Source organism: Aythya ferina, assembly GCF_964211825.1.
Source record: "Aythya ferina genome assembly, chromosome: 8".
NCBI lineage: Eukaryota > Metazoa > Chordata > Aves > Anseriformes > Anatidae > Aythya > Aythya ferina.
The window spans coordinates 25,449,405-25,473,422 of NC_140304.1; the positions used below are offsets into that span (position 1 = coordinate 25,449,405).

At 46.5% G+C, this 24,018-nt stretch overlaps 1 protein-coding gene across 1 annotated transcript; it reads left to right on the top strand.

Annotated features, from left to right (window-relative positions):
• The first annotated feature begins 376 nt into the window (after window positions 1-376).
• SLC5A9 (solute carrier family 5 member 9) lies at window positions 377-23,745 on the top strand. The gene is made up of 15 exons (XM_084527649.1): window positions 377-689; window positions 2,403-2,600; window positions 3,203-3,274; window positions 5,657-5,761; window positions 7,628-7,792; window positions 10,107-10,212; window positions 10,434-10,514; window positions 11,273-11,478; window positions 12,283-12,418; window positions 13,331-13,438; window positions 13,620-13,770; window positions 14,973-15,141; window positions 15,679-15,894; window positions 21,085-21,232; window positions 22,887-23,745. Exons 2-15 carry the CDS (start codon window positions 2,472-2,474, stop codon window positions 23,093-23,095), a joined length of 2,001 nt encoding a protein of 666 aa, XP_084383775.1. The 5' UTR covers window positions 377-689; window positions 2,403-2,471; the 3' UTR covers window positions 23,096-23,745.
• The last annotated feature ends 273 nt before the right edge of the window (window positions 23,746-24,018 follow it).

A 24,018-nucleotide genomic window follows, 5' to 3' on the forward strand; every position in this document is an offset into this window, starting at 1 on the left:
ACAAAGATGAAATAAGTCATCCTGTCCCTTGGCTCTGGGGAAGCAAAATTAGGCTTTGCCGACATGACTGAGAGGCTCTGAGCTGCTCTGCCTGCTGGGGAGGGCGCTCCGCAGTTAACCAGAGTGCTCAAGGTGCATTGCCATGTCCCCTGCGGATAAGTGGGAGCAAACGAATTTGCCCCCCCCAGAATCAATAGAGACCTGCCTGCTGGCACCCGCCGGGCTTCTGCTGCTGTAATAGCTTTCACTCCAATGCCTTCTTGTTTGTTCATCACTGTGTTGAATATTTATTGTTTCCTGGGCACCTGAATTCCTCCTCCGCCCCATCCATTCCCAGGGCAAGGAGTGCCACATCTCCCAGGGGTGAATGCCTGCCAATGTTGACTTAAGAGCATGGTGAGCAGGAGATAAGCGCTGCCCTGCTGCTGGGGCTGCCAGAGCTATGCACCTCGCACCATGCACCCGCTCCTCACCCGGGGTTCCTGCAGCGGGGCCAGGAGCCACACAAACGTCACTGGGATGTGTCATCCCCTCGGCTGGGGCAGGGACAGGGATGGGTGTCCCTGGGGGCGTGGAGGGGCACACCTCCACGGCCAGCCCCACGGAGCAGTGCATGAGCAGGACCAGCAACAGGAGGGTCACAGGACTGCCCTGAAGAGGAGAAGAGCACAGCTGCAGACAGGCTCAAGGTATGATCCTCAATGGAGATGCAGGCGGTGCAGTCCTACCCTGCTGCACTAGCAAAGGGTCAGCCCTTACAGCCTGGGATGGTGCATTCAGCGAAATAACACTTGGCAGGGTCCTTCAGGCAGAAGTCAGTGTCATGCTTGTTGGTTCAGATGGCTTGTGGTACCTTGGAGCTGCCGGGAATGGCTTGCAAGGTGTACTTACTTTTCAGGGCGCAAGCTTTCAAGTGCTTGCCTGTGTTAATTGGTGCTGGTTCAGGGCCTTGGGATGGTGGGGTGAAAGGGGTTGGGTTGGGTACCCCCACAGAGAGTAGGATTTCTGCTTTGGGAAGACAGGAGATACTGGTTTTGTTTGATTCATGGTCAGGAATTTGATGAATTTCAAGATTAAGAGACTGTTTTTTTTTGCTTTTGGGTGCTGTGATGTTAAGAGGGAAGTGTGTGGGTGAGTGTAAATCAGCACTGTGCGCAGAGAGCTGCCTGTTTGCACCAGGGGATTTAGGCTTCCAGATATTTAATTTCTGGTAACTTTCCTTCAGCTTGTTGAAACATTTCAGTCTTGAAAAGCCTCTTGTGGATAATGAGACTATGGGGAGGCACCGCTCCCAGAGAGCTTCAGACTCAGGAGCGGGGGAGGACAGGGGCCGTCCGTTAGCAGTGCAATTAATTAGCAAGTAGGTAGCCAGCATTTGCAAGGAAACACTGGGAGAGATGGGGATAAAACAAAATGAGAGAGTGGGTTTGATGCTTCTCTCGCAATCAAGTGCAAATGAAGCTTGCATAACTTTAAAATGTCCCACTTGATATTTCATGGGGAGGAGGCAGCAATGGACAGCAGAGAACATGGCGGGGTGGTGAGAGATGGTTCTGCTTTGAGGTTTGGGGACTGCCAGGAGAAGGCTTGTGCCAGCTTCAGCTCCACAGCAGCTTTGCGGCCCTAGAAGGAGCCTTGGGCAGCCCCCCCAGAGCTGTCCCAAGGGAGTAGGGGGGTGGCTTGACACGCTCCCTGACTCGGAGGGCTGGCGGTGCTAGACAGCTGCAGGCAGGGGCAGGAGGAACCTTTGCAGCCACATCTGAGCATGGCAGAGATGAGATGGGGGAAAGAACAGTTTCCCCACCCCACAGTCTTCCAGGCTCGGGGGATTGCTCCTGCAGGGCTGCGTCCATCTGCCTGTCCCCAGCACTTGTGTTTTGACCATCAACTCGAGCACCCACAGGGACCTTCGTGGCCTCCCCCCGGTGCTTCTAAGCAGGGTCCCAGAGCAGAGGGAGGTGGAGGCACAGGTTCTACCCACCCTGAGTGTCACAGGGTGAAGAGCGAGACATCCCACAGAGCTGGGGAATGGCCCTGCTGTGCCAGGACAGGGAGGAGGGTCTGGTGGCTCACAGCTTGTCACTGCATGGGGCATGGCCCCCTCCTACCTGTCTGTGGCCCAAGACAGCTGCTGCTCCTGCTGCTGTTGCAGCTTTCCTGGTGTCACGCAGGGGACCTGGCAGCTACTCTGCTTGTCACGCAAGCAGCTTAACTCCTTTGCTGCTGCCAAGGAGCCTGCCGAGAAGGCTCAGCTGTCTCCTCTCCTGTCTTTCCCCCTGTTGCTATCTGTGCAGTGAATGCACAGCTTAATGTGTCCTCCCTGCCTGCTGACCGCCCGTCGGGCCTCTCCGCAACACGGGGCTCCCCACTCACACCTTCTCCACCTTGTTAATTATTACAAGGGAAGCGATGAAGACGAACGTGCGCCAAAGTCCAGTGTGAAAGAGAAAATCAGCAGTTCTCTCGCAGCCATGAGCCAGCCCACCCCAGCCACCACGGAGCCGCCTGCGCTGCCAGGGGAGACGAAGGCAGTCTTTGGGGTGGCAGACATCATCGTGGTGGTCTTTTACTTCGTCTTTGTCCTCGCTGTTGGGATATGGGTGAGTCCCTGAAGTTACAGGGGTTAGGTCTGCAAGCATTTGACCCTCCCCACTCCCCTGCTGGGTACAAAGGTGTCTGCCTGCAAAAGGCATCCCCTGCACACACCGTTATCCCAGGCCCTGCTGAGCAGGTCGGGGAGGCGATATCTGTGAGTCTCCATCCCCACATGCGGACAGCTTTGGTGCTTGTCCTGAGGAAGGTGCCTGCCTCCTGTGCTGCAAAGTAGTCATGGGCGGGAGACCAGGGCAAGGGGAAAGCTGGGGATGGGGGTGGGAAGACTGAAACAGGATGATAAAAGCTTTGGAAAAGTTGTTATCAATTATAAGTTCATGTTGCTTTGTGTAGGCCTCTTTTATAGAGATCTACAGTGTTTTTCTCCTTCCCAATGTGTACATTCAAGAAGAAGACATTAAATAAGTACTAGTGGCTTCTTTCCAAACCTATATTACCAGAAGCCTGCAGGAAGAGAGGCAGAAGCACACAAGCAAAGGGCTGCTGGAAAGGAATGGCAGAGTGTTTCAAGGCTGCTGGGATGAGCGTTGGGTCTGACCTGAGGGTGGGTGAATGGAGAAAAAGCTTTTTCTTTCTCCTGTGTTTCCAGTCGTCAATACGGGCAAGCCGGGGAACCATTGGAGGTTATTTCCTTGCTGGACGATCCATGACCTGGTGGCCTGTAAGTGAAATGCATCCCTCTGTTTTTCATGGTTTGAAAGTAATTCTCTATTTAAGGAGGGCAGGCCTTGTGTGGGGATCCCATCCATACACTTTCTGTGCCCCTGTGACAAAGAGAATCCACCAGAAATCATCCCAGGCAACTTTGCCAGGGAGCTGCAATATAGTGCTACCAGACCAAAAAGATAGTTCAGCATCTTCAGTTGTTTCTCATCTTTAAATTTCTCTGCTAAAGTAAGCAATAAAAATGTCCATGCTGGTAGATGTGGAAGAGCTCTGACTGCCTAGTTGTGTTTGGCCCCAACTCACCAAAGATTCCATTGTCCCCAAAGCCAAGACAGCATTAGGTAATCTAGGAATGTGCTTTCCAGTGAAAAAAGCATTTAGAGACTGAAGAAAAAATAATCCCAAAGCCCAAGACTTTCTGAGCCCTTACTATTTAGAGTAAAGTCGAGATTATTGACAAACGATGTAAAGGATATAAACTTCAAACCACCAAAGTATAAATCTTCACTATGAAGAAAAAAAATCTATTGAAGGCATCTTTTCTTGGGAGTGAAAGGTACATATAAAGATAATTTAAAGTTTGAAAGGAATAAAAATGCCACAGGAATAAATATCCTTCTCAGCCAATGCCAAACTCCAGCACTATATATCTTTCTAGTGAGTCATGAGTAGCAGAATGCACTTCTCAACCAAAACACTGTTGTTTTTTTTCCCTTTTTTTTTTTTTTTTTTCTTTGCATGTGTGTTGCCCATAAATTCACTAGGCTAAATTTTCAGCCTTTTCCATCAGAGATACATCTGTCTCTCAAATATGTTATTTCTTAAACATTCTTTACACTTTTGCTCAGCCAAGTGACATTTAAAGAAAATGCACAACTTGATGCTTTTTTCTAATTAGGAGGGGAATAATTAAAAAACAGTAAAATGGAGTATTTTTCACCCAACAATATTCTTCTTCTTCTTTTTTTTTTTTTTTTAATTCTTATTTCTTTTTGCTCCAACCACAGGTGGCCACAGAATCCTCTGGGTACAGGTTGGCTCTTGGCTCTTTTGATTTACAGTCCTAGGTCCATAGCAACCTCTAATACTGTTCACTTTTTATGTTGTTTGTCCAGGTAGAGAGCCAACTCTGCAGCACTTCTTGCAGGCTCAGTTCCTCGTGGCCTTCACCTTGAGTACACGACTGGCTTATATGTACTATTTCTTTTTACAGGGGTGACAGGTCTCTTTTGTGTTAGCCTCAGATAAACCCTGATGTTACATTGCTGCTCCTGTACAATATATCATCTTCTGTATTTTTGTGTCTGATATAGATATCAGGAAAACAGATTACAGTTCTTGAGAACACCACTCCCTACCTAAGTTGCAAACTCATGTTGCAGCAGCCAGCTCTCTAATCAGGAGTTTTCTTTGACAGACACGAAGGCAGAGCTGTTGGCAGGATTCAGTGTGGGTGTTCATGCCATATTAATGTTTTACCTTGCTCAGAGGTGAGAAGCGGATCAAATTCCATCAGTCTTTGTTTCAAGTTTAGCAGTGCTAAGAGAAAAATTCCTCACAGGAGACGTAGCTGAAAGCAAAGTTCCTCTGGAGAGAAAAGGGCTCGACTTGTACTTTAGGTAACATCTCGTTTGACCCTGAGAGGGATTTGGCATTGGCATACAGAAGGGAGGTGAGGCTTTGTGCCAAATTAAAGTATTAATTAAGTCATATAGTCTTTGCCCAGTTTAAATTGCCTTGGAGCTTGCATTCTTCCAATTAGGGTGTCAATGAGCCATGGTAGGGACAGCATCAAAGTTAACCTGAAGAATTAGTATTTTCCAGCCTACTGCAGGGCTGAATATCTTTGAACCTATGTGTACACAACAAACACAAAGGACTACATGTTGCCAACATTGTCCCTGCTACTGTTCAGGAACATCTTGTGTTAGGAGGAGCTTCAAGAGGGTGGTCATGTCGCCGTGGCCTTGTAAACCACCACATGCTTGTTCAGTGCAGGACTTAAAAGAGGCTGGGATGTCTGCAAGCTGTGAAGAGGTAAAGCCTAAAGGGTCAACAAGGTTGCACATTGCTGGCTGTGTACCAAGGGAATTGAGAAATCCATCACATTTCATAGACACTGAGGTATCTGTGGCTGCCACCAGGCTTCCCTCACCCATCCGTTTCCCCCAGAGCAGACATTTATCTCAGGAGAACCCTTGCCAAAGCAAACCCTGATTCTCGGGGAGGAAAACCCAACTCTCCAGTAACACCCAGCCACCTACCTGCAAGGAGATGACATCCTGGGGAAAGGGAGCACCTGGGGAAAGTGCTTGGGCTAATAGAGAAATTCCTTGGGATGACTTTCTGTGTTCTGTGCCTGTGCTGTGTGTTTCAGATCGGAGCATCTCTGATGTCCAGCAATGTGGGCAGTGGCTTACTCATTGGCCTGGCGGGCACTGGAGCAGCTGGGGGCCTTGCTGTTGGGGGCTTTGAGTGGAATGTAAGAGCCTGTTATTTTGTCAACTAAAACATCACTGTTTACAAAGGACTGTGGGTTCATCTCCAAAACCTGATGCTACTGGTATCAGCAACTCCAGGTTCTCAAACCTCAGAAGGGAAGCCTCCAGAAATTGAGACAGCCTAAGAAACATGAAGTCTTTATTTTAGTTTTAAGTGGAATCCACTTAGATGCTCTTTGACCTTCCTGGAAGCGTATGGCTATATTTTTAAGCTTTAGTCACCACTCATCAAGATTAAAAGATAATAGATGCTGAAAATGTAGTTGGATAATCACAGGATTCCGGGAACAGGAACTTTGAAAAAAACAAACAAACAAACAAAACAAAACAAAACAAAACAAAAAAACACAGCATGTACTCCTAAATTCAATGCAAAACCATGAGAATTGGCAACACTGCATTCACCTGTCAGCTGCCAAAATGTGACGTCTCTGGGGTGAACATCTGGGTGCGAAGGCAAGTCTCATTCTGCCCTATTGAAATGCCCTGGAAAATTGCCACTGACACCACACAGAGCATGAAAACCAGGCCCTTTGTGTGTGATGCTAATGAAATTTCTCAGCTGCAGTGATGAGGAGTGAGATTAGTGCCAGCCTCACAATAAACATCACTCACCTAACTCTAAATCTCTTGTCTGTATCAGCAGAGCCTGCTAATAGTGCCGGATACTTGCCAAGCACAGGCAGGGCCCAGCCCACCAAAGGCTCTTTCCTGGGATATCTATTCACTGCAGCTATTTATTTTTTTTTAAACCCTTAAGATCACCTTCAAGTCCTTTGTGAAGAAACCTGAGCCTGCTTTCAGGCTGGTGCATGTAAGACATATCACTGTATTTTAAGTAAATCTATTCAAGTAATTTTAGAAGCCCATGAAGACAAGATTGTATGTCAGGACAAATCTAGCTTCATGAGTTTAGATTCATTTCTTTCAGATTGGAAAGGGACCTTAGGATATGCCATTATTCTCTCCCTTCGGCAAGGGACATCACTCAGCTGCAGGGATCATATGGGCATCTTTTACCTAAGCCAATCTCTGCCACTGCAGGAACCACGGCTGTTCTCTTCAATCACGCTCAACCTCTGTCCCCAGGGCTCAGTTTCATTTCTGATAACTTAAATAACCAATCAAAGTAAAATCTGGACTAATGGAGGGTACTTGGAAGAAAGGTAATGTCCAGAACATTCAGGAAGTGAGGTCTGGTAACCCAGTGGCTTTTATTTATGTTCTGGATCTCCGTTCTGGGCTTTTGCTGGGTTTCAGAAAGGAAATACACGATGCCTTTAAGACTCTTCACCTGTGGCAAAACAACTGAACTGCCCCTTTATCTACCCGCAACAGAAGCAGATCTGCTTCAGCCTGAAAGGAGAACATCCCAGCAGAGTCTTGCTGTTGCTTATTTTTATGCTCTGCAGGGAGGCTGCTGCCTCAGCCTCATCACTTGCTAATCAAGCAACAAACAGATGCTTCAATCCTTCTCTGAATCACTTAACTATTCACTGCCACAGAGTCAGTGATTTCAAAGGCCACCAAATACAACATCATCTTTAGAGACCCAGAGCAACAGAATACACCATCTTGCCCAAAAGATTCAGATAAGGAATGGATATGCCACCTGTGACAAAGAAGCATGGGGTGTAAGAGGAAAACCTCAGAAACTTTTAAATATATTGTGATAATGCTTTCATTTGTCTTTTCATCTTCTGAGTAGGGACAAAAAATCCAAGTACTTCCCAAATACATTGCATGGCACCACACACTCCTTTCTTAAGTTGTCCACTGAAAGGGAAGATGAGAATTGTGTTCTTGTGTTGAATCACGTGCCTTTATTTTCTCTGTCTCTTTATCAGGCTACCTGGGCACTCCTGGCTCTTGGCTGGATCTTTGTGCCTGTTTACATCGCAGCTGGAGTGGTCACCATGCCTGAGTACCTGCAGAAGAGATTTGGAGGGCAGAGGATACAAATCTACATGTCTGTACTGTCCCTCATTCTCTATATATTCACCAAGATATCCGTATGTATCCAATTGAACACAACCTTTGTGGCTAGGGCAGGGGTAGGGCATCCTGGCACAATGCAGAGATAGCTCAGATGTCCTTCGAAGGACCAGCTCAGCTACCAGAAACAATATCAGTGTATTTTGTGCTTCTTTGCTTAAGTAAATACCTGCCTCTGCATTGATCATGGAGATTTACCTTGAGAGAGAGAGTACTCATTAAGGAGCAATGCACAGGGAGAACTTTACAGGGATATAGCAGCTAATTACTAGATGGTGTAAGTACCACAACCTGCCTTTTCCCTTCCATCAAGTCAAACCTTTGGTAATTTAGACAGGGGAACTGCAGCATTACGCCATCTGAGCATCTGGCTGGTTACATCCTGTAGATATGAAATCCTCTTAAATGATCATAAATCTGCATAGTCCTAGTGATTAGTTTGCTATTGTTCTTGTTGAGTTTTCAGCATTAGGGATGTTATTCCTCTCTCTCTCTGTCACTTGTGTTGTATAAGGAGGGTATAGCAAAAGGGGTAGGTTCTAGCTTAAGACAAAACTCATTATCCTTTCTGGATTGCTTGCAGTGTTGTACCCTGTTGGTAGTTAAAATGCAAGGTAAGCTGTTGGGTATTTCATTTCATTTAAATGCCATTAATAAAGAGGTAGAACATATGTTCAGAGATTTGATAAGAACTACCCGTGCCCTTGGAGGGACAGGACTGTATTTCAAAGCCCATTACAGGGACTGAAAATTTTTGTTTTGGCCAGTTTTGACTAGACTCCATTGAAGTATTTAGACGTCAAATTGCCTTAGAAGATTTTGAATGAAGATGAGGCACCCATGTGCCTTTTGCAGCCGGCCTCAGTGTCCGTCCCCCAGGCTTATTACTTCTCAGTTCCTGGGGGGTGCACTGGAAGATGGCTCAGGGCTGGGTGCATGGGATAGATTTCATCCTCTAATGGCCAATTGTTGGTCATGTTGCTTGCCCCTTGCTGCCACCACTGCCCCCAGGAGCTTTGCTCTCTGCAGTTGGAGCATTTCTCAGGACGACGTCTAGGAAAGAGATGTCTGGAGCAAAACTGGACAAATGGAAAGTCTCTCCTGCAATAGCACAACAGTGTGCACAGCTACACACTCAATGCACAATGTGGAAAAAGACCAATATTTCAAAATGACCTTCAGCAGAGCAGAATTTGCCAATGCCTTTCAGGGCAGGACCCTGGCCCCAGTCATTGCTGTTTCATCTCAGTGGTTTCTCCTCCATGCAGCTAATTCACACGTGGCTGACGGATGTGGCTGGCGCAGTTTATGGGCATGACAGGTGCTTTCTATTAAGCAGTGCCTTTGTTTGTAGAGAGCTCATTTAGCGGCTGGCTGGACAGCCAGCAGTTGGTTACAAGAAGGATTTTTCTTCCTGTGCATTTTGCCCAGGTGTAAGTTAGCAGCTAGGTCATTGCAGAGTCCTCCCTGTTTGCAAAGAAAAGCAGAGATCTCAATAAACAGTGCTGTCAAAGGACTCAACCTGTGTAGCTACAGAGCTGGTTGCATTTCCTGCTGGGAAGTCAAAGACCAGAAGACTTGCTGGCTCCTGTAGTGCCCTGGTAGTGGTTGTCCCATCTCGGGGTCACAGAGATCAGGAACAACACTGGATACTTGCTTATTTGGGGCACAGCAAAGAGAAATCTTGTCCCATCCCTTCTGTCTTGTTTTACAAATGTCTTTGCCTGTACCTCACCCCATACCAGGTGTACAAGTGTTCTTCAGATTGATTTCCCAACACATACACATCTCCCGTATCACCTTCCACATCTGAACGATGCTATCTGTATAATTCTGGGTTTCACTCAGTTTCTGGTTTCACTCTCCCAGGCAGAAGGTCCAAACAAAACAGAGGTGGTAGGGGTTGCTATATTTCTAAGGAGGTCCTCAGCAGGTATAACCTGTTTTACTGGAATCATTTTAATGCTGAACAGTGTAAGTAGAAAAGCAGGTTGATGACCTTTTCAGATAAATAAAACATGGTACAAGACAGCAGTGACACTTTACAGAGGTCTTCCAAGCTGAGAGTGACTCCTGGCCACCAGGACATGGTGATGGGCAGAGCATGGTCTGTGCTATTTCCACCTTTCCTTCTGTGGATACATGGGCACAGGTTTGATGTCCCCATGACATGGGATGCTGCTCACCATGGGTGGCTTCACTGTCAGTGAAGCTTGTCAACGCTTTCATCTGCAGAGGGCTGCAGGCTGCTCTATGAGATTGCACTTACACAAAGCAGAGCTAACATCAGACTTTTATTATAATTATTATTATTATGAATTTATTTTCCAGACAGACATTTTTTCTGGAGCATTGTTCATCCAAATCTCTTTGGGCTGGAACCTCTACTTGTCCACTGTAGTCTTGCTAGCAGTGACTGCCGTCTACACCATAGCTGGTAAATAACAAATTTTAAAATAAACACTATAAGCTATGGGCAAGCCCCTTACCATGTTCTTCCTGGGAGGGCTTGTGTCCTGGGGTCCAGCCCAGTACCAGCTTTTCCCAGTGGATCTGTTCTGAAATCACAGAGCTGGGGCCAAGGAAAGCCTTTTTCCAGGTGGAATACCCGTTTCTATGTACGCAGGGACACTGTTTTCTCACTGTTTTTCCTAACAGGTGGTTTAACAGCTGTGATATACACAGATGCGCTGCAGACCCTGATCATGATACTGGGAGCTTTGGTCCTCATGTTCATAGGTAAGGGGAATCTGCAGGGACATCATACACTAGTTTAATGATCCCAAGGTCGTTAGACCTTATTGGGGTACCTCACCTCACCCTTTCAGGTATAGTGCAGAAATGAGTTTCAATCATTCACAGAAGTGGTGCTGGTACAACTCTCATTCACCAACAAACCAGACTTGCTTTGTCCTTTGCACTAACTGTATGGTGGTGATGTCCTGGATAAGTTCATCTTGCCAGTTGGAGCGTATCTGGAGCTGCCAACAAGCTTGCAAAACTGCATCCCCAGGGACAAATTCAGCTCTCACTATGCTCATGTAAATTCAGAGTAACTCTGCTGACTTTCCTTGTTGACTTTGTGGATTACTGTGGATTCACCTGGGCGTAACTGAGAATTATAAAAAAATAACAAGGAACTGACCATCATTGGTCTTTGCTTTAAGCCTCCTTGGCAAACAGAAATACGGATATATCCTGTTTAATTGCATACCTTCCTGCTCCAGTTCTCGGAAGGTGTATTGGCAAAGGCTAGATGCTGAGCACACTGTGAGGATTCGGGTGACAGTTTTTCCTGCATTGATCCTCTTCCAGGATGTGCTGTTCAAACCACAAGGACTCTGGGCAAAATCCAGCTTACTCCTGTACACACTTTGACTTCCAAAAGTGAGGGTGGAATGAAAAGAAAGGAGATGAGAGGAAGATAGGTGCAAAGAAAAGCAATCATCAGACTCAGATAAGGAAATAACATTAAATCATTGGTATTTTCTTTTCAGGATTTGAAAAAGTTGGCTGGTATGAAGGCCTGAAGGAGAAATACAGCACAGCGATTCCAAAGGTGATAGTCCCAAACACGACCTGTCACCTCCCACGTGCAGATGCCTTCCATTTGTTCAGGGACCCAGTCACAGGTGACATTCCTTGGCCTGGACTTATATTTGGCCTCTCCGTGCTAGCTCTTTGGTGCTGGTGCACTGATCAGGTAAAGAAAACCTTTCCCTCTCAGGCACCCCACTGCAATGTTCTTTCCAACCCACTCCTCACTTTGTAGATCTGTGAGTTGAAACATGACTGTGTCTTGCTGTGCAGGAGTCACTGCCTCTGTTACTGGACTAAACCTGAATAGTTCTCTCCTTCCACCTTCTCAGCAAGCTGCTACTTTTGTGCGCTTTTTAGGGTGGGTGAGCAGATTATTTTCATGTCTTTATCCTGCTGTGGGCTGGTGAGTACTGGGGGTCTGCATGCAGTTTGTGCAATGAGGTTACAAAAACAGGGAGCTGGAGCTGGTTCTGCAGTGACCTTGTGCAGACCTCCAGACAAGCTGCTCATATTCCAGCAGGTCTCACGTTTCTTATCCATATCCAAGTTACAACAGGGAGAACTGTATTTGTTTCTTAAGAAACTGTGCTTTCGTTGTTCAAGGTGGGATAATCACCAAAACCCACCACTGAACTTTTACCAAAACATCCTTGTCTGCTTCATTCCTTGTCTCTTGCTGCTGTGTAACTGCTGTCCCCAGTCCTCAAGGTGGCTTCACTTCAGTCAAGGGCGAAATGATTCCTCTAAAGGAAATTTCCATGCTGCCCTCTGCCATAGCCTGTACACTGAGCTCTGAGCAGTGGCAGCAGGCTGCAGTCAACCGAGATGGGAAAGTTGCCATTGGCATGCAAAACACTCTGGGATCCTGTCGCATGAAAGTCATCCATGAGAACAAGAGGAGAGATGGATCCTGCTCTCTCTGCAGTGCTCCGGCTTTACTCCCCGCTCCCTTTCTGACCAATTGCAGGTGATAGTCCAGAGGTCGCTCTCTGCCAAGAACCTCTCCCATGCCAAAGGTGGATCAGTGCTGGGAGGATATTTGAAAATCTTCCCTATGTTTTTCATCGTCATGCCAGGGATGATCAGCAGAGCTCTTTACCCAGGTGAGCCTTCCCATATTCCTCACCACAGGGCGTTACACCTTGTATGAGCACTAATCCCACACAGGTCCTTCAGCACTTTTACACCTCAGAAACTCCGCTGTCTTGCAGGTATACTTGTATATATTCCTGTTGTGCACAGATGTTCCCATGCCCTTCTTCCACCTCCAGTGCTCCCACAGCAGAAGAAATTAGTGGGGGTATCCTAATGGGGCAGATTGTACCACTGAGAACAAAGAGCTCCATGCTGTGGGCATTATGTATATCTATCTAGACGGAGTCGAAGACAAGAAATATATGAAGCACTGAGGTTGCCCTTTAGGTTCTGTGGATTACTTCCATTGTATATTTGGTGAGAATCTTGGCAATCTCCCACACAGATTCATGCAGTTCCCAGTGGATTATGTGAAACAGCCCTCCTTTGCGGAAGAACAAGAGTTCCCCTCGTGTTTTCTCCCAAGGAAATGTCATTGCTCATTCCTCCAGAGCATGCCACTTCCTGGGGAGAATGTCCTGGTTAGAAACACTGCTCCTGGAGGAGAGTGCCTCATGTGCTTCCAGACTTCATGAAATAGGAGTAAATCAGCCTGCAGCATCATTGGCAACCCAGCTGACAGGCTCATGGAAGCTCTGCAGTTCCCCCAAATAACAAATCATCAAGGACTACAATTACGTAGCATCCAGGAGACTTATGTCAGTACCCTGAACAGAACTGCAATATGTCATCTCAAAGTTTCACCTTTATTTTAGGACATAAAAAAAATACTTCAGCTCTACTTGCTCTAGCTGCATTCCAGCTTCACCTCTGATTTTATATTTACCTACACAGGGCATCAAGATTTGTTCCCTTGAGTTATGTGTCCTATGGTTCAACAGTGTTTACATGACTTCTTGTTATTTTCCTGTATCCTACAGATGAAGTGGGCTGCGTGGACCCAGACATCTGTAGAAGGGTCTGTGGAGCAGCAGTGGGTTGTTCCAACATTGCCTACCCCAAACTTGTGATTGAGCTCATGCCTGATGGTGAGAAATCTTTACACTTGTGGAGGTGGGCTTGAACCAGGCTGTATGTAGAATCAAACTGCCCTTATCCATCCTAAAGATAAGGAAATCTTCCTGCAGTTACCAGCCAGCCGGAAGATAAAAGAGTGCTGGGAATCCAAAGGGTCTAGTCCTGATTTTTTTCCATGTTTTCCTCCTGCAGGGCTCCGGGGTTTGATGATTGCAGTGATGATGGCAGCCTTGATGAGTTCCCTCACCTCCATTTTCAACAGCAGCAGCACTCTCTTTGTTATAGACATCTGGCAGCGAATCCGCAAAAAGGCTTCAGAGCAGGAGCTGATGATTGTGGGCAGGTCCTTACATTTCTTTGTGTCTTGTTGCTGTCATCATCTGTTTTGACCGCAGCACTTACATTCTTCAGTCTGGACCCACTAAAAAAAAACTGGTGCCAAAAACATAGAAGAGGAACACAGCATGGGAAAGAGCATTACCTTGTCCAGCTTCACCTCAGATAGATGTAGTCAGAGAGAAACACTGTGCTAAGTAGATCAGTACCCCTCTCTTCTCTTAACTTAGCATAAGTACTGCCTTAAATCTGTATTTTAGAAAAACCAAAGGTACTCTAGAGTCACCATCACCAGAGGTCTTTAAAAACACGTTATTTTTGCACCAGACAGGAGCAATACATTGCAGTTGCTCCTTTTTCATGAAAAAGAGCAGGCTTGATGAGCTGGGCCTCCCAGCTCTCTATCTTTGTGATAAGTTATAGTGCCCTTTACGAGCAAGCTTTAGCACTGCATTATATCAGGGGCATATAAAGTTCTCCTCTTGATAGCAGAATTTAAGCTGCTTTCTGTATGTTTGTACTGTGTTTCCCTCTCCAGTCACAAGCTAGCAAGAAGTTTCAAAACTTCATTTTGGGACAGGTGAGGGATGCAGGCAATAGCTTGCTCCACTGCTGTGAAGTAGTGAAAGGGAAAATACCTCCTGTTCAGCAATATGGGCAAACCTCTACAACATGCAATGCAAGATGAAGGAGGATTGTAGTATGCACCTGAGATCCCAGAAGCAGTTTTAATAACCAGAGAATGTGTTGGAATTTGGCAAAGACACCAGACTGAGCGTGTTATCTGCTTGGAGAGGTGGCAGAAAAATTCCTAATGATCACAGCTTCCATCTTCCTCTGTTGCATCCAAGAGGAAGTCCTCTGAAGATCATGTCACTCTCTAAGACACATGGAGATGAGGGGCTTGCACTGACCGAGCTCGTGGTGAGAGTCACCAGGCCCTTGTGGATCTCTTGTGCATGTTGACTGCAAGTCCCAGCGCAGCTCACTCTGAAATCCATGAAATCAACCCCGGGATTTGACTGAATTGACCTTCTAAAGGAGAATGATTTTGTCTTTACTTGTGTCCATGTTACTCTTGACAGTGATCTCTGGTTTTATTCTTAGGAAATTCTGAAAGCAATTGTAAGTTTATTTTGCTGCAAAATTTCATTTTCAGGTAGACTCCTCCAACTATAGAGCTAATACAATTTCATACTCATCTTCCAGAGTCTTTATCCTCATCCTGGTAGTCATCAGTATTCTCTGGATCCCCATCATTCAGTCAGCCAACAGTGGCCAGCTCTTTGACTACATTCAGTCTATAACCAGCTACCTGGCTCCACCGATCACAGCTCTCTTTATCTTGGCAATCTTCTGCAAGAGAATTAATGAGCCGGTAAGTGGGATGTAAAACACCAATTGATGCACATATTTAATTTGAGAAAATAAATAAATAATTTTCCCTTCACTACCTAGCTTAGGAGATTCCTTAGATTCAGAGCCAGTCCAGCTAAAGTGTGACAATTAGAAAGAATTTTCCTGGCATGCATTAGTGGAGCTTAGCCCAGTCTCTAGTGCATGTGTGTTTGCTTCCAAGAAGCCACTGCAAGTGGTGCTTCTTGGCAGTCTCCTCTGAAATCACAAAAGCCAAGGTTGTTCTACACTTTAGGGAGGATGCCTCGAAGTCTAGTTGGAGGCTTGTTGCTAGGAGGAGACTCTTGCATTGTCTGTGCTCTATCTATTCCATGTTCAAGAGTAGAAAGAGAAAAATGAGGATTTTAAACTGAAAACATCCTCCTTTAATGAATGTCAGTGTAAGATGCCATCAGGTCTATCAAAGAGCTGAATTTAAAAAAAAAAAAAAGGCAGAGAAAGGGAACTTCAACCAAGGGTAACATGCAGTGACCTCTTCTTTATGTCTGCCTTTTCTCAGGGTGCTTTCTGGGGCCTTGTGGTTGGGCTGGCTATTGGACTCGTTCGGATGATCATCGAGTTTATTTATAGCACACCGTCTTGCGGTGAGGAGGACAGAAGACCAGCTGTGCTAAAGGACTTGCACTACCTCTACTTTGCACTCATCCTCTGTGTCCTCACTGCCATTGTCATTGTCCTTGTTAGTCTCTGCACCCCCCCAATCCCTGAAGAAAAGGTAAGTGACTTTTCTCAGAAGCCCCGTTTGGTTTCCAAAAATCTCTGAAATCTGTCCTTTTCTTTTCCTTCCATGGCTGAGAAGTGGAGTGTAAAGCATGCGCTGCAAAGAAGCACTTGCTCCTCAGCTTTCTGTTCCCCAGGTCTCATAGTGTTAATGCTTCCCGAGGCACTGAGTGCTTGAAATTGAGTGCGAGTTTCCATGCTGTGCCTAGAGCTGGGCAGACACCACAGCCCATCACTGCTGGAATAGAAAGAAAAGAAGAAGGGGGGAAGGAGAGGAAATCATATTATGGAGCACTGCTGAGGAGGAATTAAATATATCTAATTGTAGCATATACCCTGTTTCAGCAGAGCCAGCATCAATCTTGCAGGCAAACAAGATTAATATCTTTTGCAACATGGGCATTTAGGAAAATAACATTTTGTCCCAATGTGATCTCAATTACATTTAATAACTTTGAGTCAGGCACAACTTTCTTTTACTTAACACATTCACATGGTGCAGAGTTGGGAGGCTTTATATAATAAAACCTCAAAGCAACTCTTCCCGGTCCCAAGTTTTAAAGCAGCTGTCAATATAACAAAACTGCCATCTACCTCCAAACAAAGGTTGCTGGATAGATTTAAAAGACCTTTTTTTTCCCCCCTGTCTAACTGCATGAGGAAATGAGGGTGATGCTGTCACAGCATTTTCTATCTGTTGCTTCCTCATAACTTGTAAAGCATTAACCAGCACCATCAATGTTTGATTGAATGTTAGTGGTGTCAAAGATACCCAGCTCCTAAAGATTACATGAAAGCAGGTGCTCAGATAGAGGAGAGGCAGAGAGAGAGAGAGACTGCCTTTGTGTCTGCTTTGAGATAAAGTCTCATCTTTTATTAGCTATCAGAGGATCCACATGGGAGAGAGAAATACTGGCAAGAAGACACCATTAGTTCTGCAGCTTACGTTGTTCACTACTGCTCAGGGGTGGCCAGATGGTTGCCAGCAATTAATTACTGTGGTTTAATGAGTTTCCACTCATCATCTGACCTGTGATAACTAAACGTGTTCAGTGCTCCCTGCCCACAGCAATAGCAAGATAAGATGCATTAACACAGAACTGGCAAATAGCAAACATCATACCAACAGTTCAGAAAGTGAAAAAACTGGCCGCAGCACCAGAAGGCTTTTACTCTGACCTCTGAGGTATAAAAACAGTTAAAACATGCTCTAAGGAGTGCATGTGTTGGGGGAGGAGGGAGAAGAAAAGTCTTGTAGATGCATGAAAACCTAGAAAAAAAATGTAACATATTTATCAAGACTTGAACCAAGTCCTAAGAAGGACTTGCCTGCCTAACCTAACTTGCTAGACAAAAGAAGCTTTGTATATCATAGCTAGCTGGATTTTATGAACCATATTTAATACCATACAGGATGTGATTAGCTACCCTTGGGAAGCTGAAGTAGGTGCCAATATTGCTGGGTTGCTGCGTGTCTGGCATGACTCTGAGTGGGCAGTGTTAAAACCAGCACCTTTCATTTTTCCTTGGTCAGACTAGCCCAACTTTTTCCCTGGACCTGAGCACATCAACAGGGTTGGACGGTGACCCATAGTGGTGTGCTTTCCCTTGGTGCCCTGCCGAGGTGCTATGGGAATGCTGAGATATGAGATGTTCTGTGGCCACTCTGAGATGGTTCAAGGACAGAAAGGCTGAGAGAAGGAAGAGCAGGAGGTAGAAATTGGGATGGATGTGTCAGCCCCCCTGGACCCAAGCTAGCACCTGAATTTTGTGTGGCCATTAGCAACCTCGAGTTGCTGGGTTTTGCCATGCAAGTGAGCAAACTTGTAGTGAAGATATTTTATGTCACCGTGACAGTGGCTGAGGGGCAGCAGGCATCCTAGCCAGAGCTGCCTGAAGCTCTGGCCCTTCCCAGTCCCAGGTGCTGGACAACTCGCTTTGAGAGCCTCAGATAGCCACCCATAAACATTGTGTGGGGCTAGTTCTGGCAGCCCTTATCTGTGCAGCACTTCGAGAAGTAATGATGAAAGACACCTTATAAGGGCAAGAAATTACACCATTTATTTTGTCACGTGAAAGGAAAAGAAAAAACAAGCCACCAAAAGAAAAGCCAAGGAAATATAGTGATAGATCAGATTTCAGCAGATGTAAATCAGCATAGCTTCATCGCCTTCAAAGACCAGGAACAGCTGCTGAGCACAGTTATGCCACTTTACATCAGCTGAAGATCTACACTGGACAACTTTAAATATTGAATCCCAATTCTTTTCAGATAGCAAATGAGCAAAAGGAGAAAAGAGATTTGTATCTGATGTTAGAGCGGTACAGCTAATGTGCCTGGCTTTAAATGAATTACAATCCAAGAACTGCAAGCTGTAGCATTTTCTCCGGCTGTTTTGGACACTCTCCCATCCCTGTGGTGATTGATGCTGTGCTGGAAAACAAGTATGCAAGGAATTTGTTTGGTATGCTCCAGAGTTCATATGTCTTCATTGTAGGTAGTCCATATTGTGTCACGCCGTCCTTGAAAACCCTGCAAAAGAGCTTACAATTAAATTTGAGACTGTGAAACTGAAACACAACTGTCAGGTGCCAGATGGCATTTCGGAACAGAAGGATTTATTCTAGTTTACAAACAACAAAAGAAAAACTTTGCTGAGTTATTGCAAACTCCCTTGTCCAAGGAGAATGTGGGGGTGAAAAGGGGAAGAAACAGCCCACAAAAAGAGAGCTACGCAGGCAGGTAACGTCCCCAGGGGTCAGGGTTCGTGCTGACAGGCTGATGGATAGGCAGTTCCAGCTGATGTGCTCCAGAGCTGGGGATGTTTTCCCAGTGTGCTGAGGTCTGGATTCAGCATCTCCTTCAGGTGCAGAGCTCAGGAGAACTGAACCAGCTGTGGCTGGCCTGGCCCCACACCGTGCACTGCAGAGGTGCTGCAGCGGGGCAGGCTGGTGCTCCCCCTGCACCCCATGGTGCCACTGAGAGCAAAATGTTTTGTAACCTCTGCTGAGGAGCTGTAGACAACACGAGGCTTCACCTCTAGGGTGGTGGCTTGCCTTGTTGAACAGGTTGGCCACAGGCAAAGCAGCAGCTCTGTGTGGCTCGGTGGTGAGATGTGAGGAGGTTACCTGTGTGTCCATGCTGCTTTCAACTGAGAATTGCTCCCACCTGGCAGAGTCTGAGCCCCAGGGAAACTCCAGCCCCTGCAGGCTTCACTGAGATGTGAAGTGACAGTCACTCGGTGACACATGGGAAGAGAAGTGAAAGGAAAAAAAGTTTCTCAGATGCTTTAGTACCCTGAAACTTTGCTATGTTCCAGTGACATTTTCTAAGTGATTAAAAAAAAAAAAAAAAAAAAAAAAAAAAAGAGAAAAGAATCCTTGAGAAAGATGAGGATCATCAAATCAAAGCAATTTAGCACATCATGACAAGAAAGATTAGCCCTGCCCAATGCTCATCTTGGTTGAAAATGATTTAAATAAAGCTATAAATCTTCTGGAAATTATGCAACATTTTATGTCAGCTGGAAACTGCTGCCTACATTTGTGTGTGTAAAATTCAAAAATTAAACTCACGTTATTTTGTAAGTGACCCGTTCAAGACATTCATCTCCATAGGGGCAGAGCAGGGAGGCAGTCGCTCATCGGGCAAACGCACGACTTTGCCTGGCCTGTCAGCAGCAGCACAGCCCCGCTGCCCTGGTCCCATCCTGTGGGAGGGCAGGCCGTGAACCTTGTGTGGGTTTGATGAGTGCAGTCCTTGCTGTTTGCCATGGTCACAGCATGCAGAAGTTAGGAAGTGCCACCAAGCTGCTCAGCGTGCATGGTCGGCCAAACAAGCAGCAGCTGCAGCTTGAATTTAAAGCCCTGCACCCCCTGGGATGGTTAACCTACAGCTGGCAAAAGGAGCGCTGTGGGGTTTGCAGGATGAACCCCTCCCTGGGTGCTTCCTGTGGCTAAGTGAGGAGAAGATGTTCAGACCTACCCCAGGACATGAGTTTCAGACATCCTAGTTTTGTAAAGCAGAGGAGATTGCAGCCACAAAAGCCTTTCCAGAACAGATCATCCTTCATGGCTTGTCATTGAAAGGACAATGCAGAGCACGGTAATGTCTTGTATTAGACCAATAGAGAAAACTGGAGTTAAACATAAATAAAAACACCAACACAACAAATGAAGAAAAAAAAAAGAGAGAGGGAAGAGACGTTTGTACAGACAAGTCTTACAGCGTGTGCCCATTCCTTTCTTCTTGCGACTACACCTGTTGGTCTGATGCATGTTATTGCCCTCGCTGCAAACTGCGACCTGTTTATCTCCACCATGGCTCTGTCCCTCTGTGCTGTTGCAGTCACAGGGCAGAGACACAATACTGCTGCTCGTCCCACCCAGAGCCCTGAGGTAAGCTCCTTTGGAAGGGCAGGTTTCTGCTTTGATGTGAGATTGTCTCAACTGTGGAGTTTAATGTTCATGTTGGATTTTCTCCTCCTATTAAACTGCAACTGAGATGGGACACAAGATCCTCCAGTCTCTCCCCATGTCCCACAGAGCCATTTAGATATCAGTGTCCCCATGGCCATATAGGTGCATGCTAACACCCAGCTGATCTTCCTGTGATGAGGGTACAATTGCTGTCTGTAGCTGTCCATAAACAGAGAGGGTTATCTTAACTTAATTTTTTATTCCTTCTCTCTCTTTCTTTTCCCCCTTTTAATTGACTTTGTTGCCCTTTCCCTGTTGGAAGGCTGCTGTTCTGGACACAGATCTTCATCATTATTTCATGTCAGTAAGCTGAGCAAAAAGGAGTCTGCTTCCGCAGTGTCTGCTAAAAGGTTTCTGGTAGAGACAGGGATGGAACTGATTAAGCAGAATGACAACAACAAAACAAAAGAAAACAACAACAAAAAACAGATGGATCGAAACTAGATTAACTCATTTTTTTCAGCTTTCCAGCTCCAACTGGATGATACCAGCTTTTTATTTTTTTTTATTTTATTTTTTTTAAATTTCCCCAGTGTGTGGGTATCTGCACAAAAGGTAGATGAGGGAAAAGCAGGGGAAAAAATGTCACTTTAGAACTCCTCTGCCAGCACCATGTTGGACCTGTCTCCCCAAAGAGGGCCATGACTTACATGCCAGTTTGGGACGGGCAGGCCATAACCTGTGTGTTCTCCATCTCTCTTTGCAGCTCGCTTGCCTGACATGGTGGACAAGGCACAAGAAATCACCTGACATTGACCTGAGAAATTACAAGAGCGAATCAGCACAGATGAACTCAGCCAATGGAGAGGGCGACATGCTTGAAAGCGCAGATTTGGGCAATAAGGAGGAGGAAGGTAGGTGCCTGACTGTGGACAAGCACATTCATGTGCATGTGAATGCATAGCCAGGATCTCACACATGTGCCCTCCAAAACTCATGAGAGGTCACCTGTTGTAGTCACTGGAGTCCATGACTTGTACTTATGGGGATACCAGTTATAGAGATGTGATGAATGGAAGTGTGGCTGTTGGTCTTCCCAACGTATCTGCTAGCATTTACTTCCACATCACAATCATATGAACGGCTCAAAGGAGCTACTGTTCTTGAAAAGCAAGAAAACCCACCACTAAGTACAATGTTTCTCCTCCTCTTCCCAATGAAGTCATTTATCCATGTGAACTACCCTGGTGCAGTCCTGCCCAGGCTGCAGTGTTATTTTGGCACTTCAGGCCTGGACACCTGATGGCAGGATGGACTCCTCAGATGGGGGTCAACAGCCACCTACAACAGCCCCCCTGGGGGTGGAGGTCTGTGCTGCTGAGACCCTGCTCCCTGGCCCATTGGCACTGGGGCTCTGTGCCATGACACTGCAGCTATTTCTCTGTCTCACCAAGATGCCTTTGAGGAGATCTGTATTGATCCTGCAAGCATAACCAAAGCAGCAGCTAGTAGTAGCACTCTCATGGCAGGCTCTGTAATCAGCACGTACAGATGGTGTCCCTTCCTGTCCCCATCACTGCCAGGAGATAAAGCCCTTGTCCATGTGCTCGAGATGCCTTCTCCTTGCCCCTGTGTGGTCTGTGCTGGCCAAACTCACTCAGCGTTGCTGTAATATCCTGCATCAAAATGGCATTATGGTCCGAAGAGTAGCAGGAAATGCTACATGTGCAAGTTCTGTTCAGAGTGAAAAAAATAATAATCCAGCTTTCTGGTTTTGAGCTTAACCTTCCAAGGTTACAGAGCAGAACTCAGAAGAAAGGCACATACACAAGATTTTGCTACTCCCTCCTTTTGTTGGTCAGGCCAAAGGACACTGGTACCAATTACAGCCAAGCTAAACAAAAGAGAACAAATAAAAGAAATCTCATTTTTTTCCCCATTAGAGTAAGTTTGGGTTTCAGTTGAATGCAGCTGTTCATCATTATTTATTATTTTTTATCAATTCCTAGTTCACTTAACTGGCTCATATTTTTATAAACAAATGTCTTGGTAATTTGGTGAATAGTAATGATGGGAAAGGAAATACAGAACAAAGGATCTGACAGTTTAATGAGATTTTTTTCCTTGGGTAACACCTTGTTTTCAAGGCCTTCTACCTTTCAAAAAAAAAAAAAAAAAAAAAAAAAGAGGTTATATTTGGAAAGAACAGCCAGAGCAATATACACAGCACAGGACTGACAATTAAAGCACATACTTCACCTGGCCTGTCACGTGTAATAAACAAGCCAGGAGATCTCTAAATGGACCATCATGCTGTCAGGAATATGTGAAAGTGGAAGGAAGCTGGGTTGGGGAGGAAGGGGAACAGCTCCATTAATTAACAACTGGTGTTGCAATCAACCTGCAGTAATCAGGCTGTGCTGTACATGGCAGAGCTCACTGCTTCCCCTTCCCATCTCCATCTTCTGTCCCATCTGAAGTGCCCCCAGGCCCCGCAGGCTGGCTGACACACAGATGAGGGAGGGCCGTGTCCCAGCCCGGCAGTAACATTTTGTCCATCTCTCACAGCACCCAGGCCTCCCTGCTGGAAAATGCTCTACCTGTGGTTCTGCGGCCTGTCCCCTGGCCCCGCACGCACTCTGTCCCAGGAGGAGAAGGCCGCCCTGGAGCGGAGACTCACCAGCATCGAGGAAAAGCCCCTGTGGAGGACTGTTTGCAATGTTAACGCTGTTCTCCTGCTGACCATTAATGTCTTTCTGTGGGGATATTTCGGCTGAGGTGGGGTGAGGTGGCAGCACATGGCTTTGGTTTCTCTCAGGGCTTTTCAACTTCATGTCCAAGCTGGAGGCGTCAGGTGAAAGAGGTTCTGGTGATGGTCCCCGTGGTGCTGGCGTGCCTGGGGCGGCTGTCCCCGGAGGCCCTGCTTGCTGGAAATGCCTGCGGGGCTCGGTTGGTCCATGACTAAGACAAGGTGCGACCGAGACTCACAACCGGTCGCATCCAGGATGTGTGGGTCAAGCCAAGAGGCCTGGGGGCAGCTTTAAAAGGTGCAGAGCCGAGCCTGGCAGAGGGCAAGGGCTCTGGAAAAACCTGGCTGTGGTGCTCGCTGCCCTCCTGCGAGCTGACTTTGCTTGCAGGAGAAGGACTCCTGGTTTACACTGGTGTGAAGCACTACTGCAGGTTTCTGTATGGCTGAATTGAGACAGGGTTAGCATGGAGCACTGGCTTAGCTCAGCAGCAACAACCCATGCTCCTGCAGCCCCCCAGGACCTGTGCTGGACCCCCCCAGCTGGCACTGGCAGCAGGGACGGGGTCTCCCACCAGCCCCCTGGCCTTCCCGCTCGCAGCACGAGCCTGTTTACTCACCGCACCAATCCTGCCCTTTAACAGCATTACAGCAATAAAAGTGCCTCAGTAACAAAGCCAATTTCGACTCTGGGTTATTGTGGTTATATATCCTTGCACTGATGCACAAAGGTCTCCTTGGGACCACGGTGTCTGGGCTGTGGTGGGGAAAATGAATACACCTTGTGCCAGGTCACCTCTATCTGGGCCTCTCTGATCCCCCCTTGGTACCCTCCTGAAATGTGGCATTGCTGTCACATTTTAAATCACCTCCGTAGGAAGAGGTGGCAGTGCCCACACTAATATCATGATGTGGTGGTTAGGACATGCACCTGAAGAAGGTTACAAACACCCA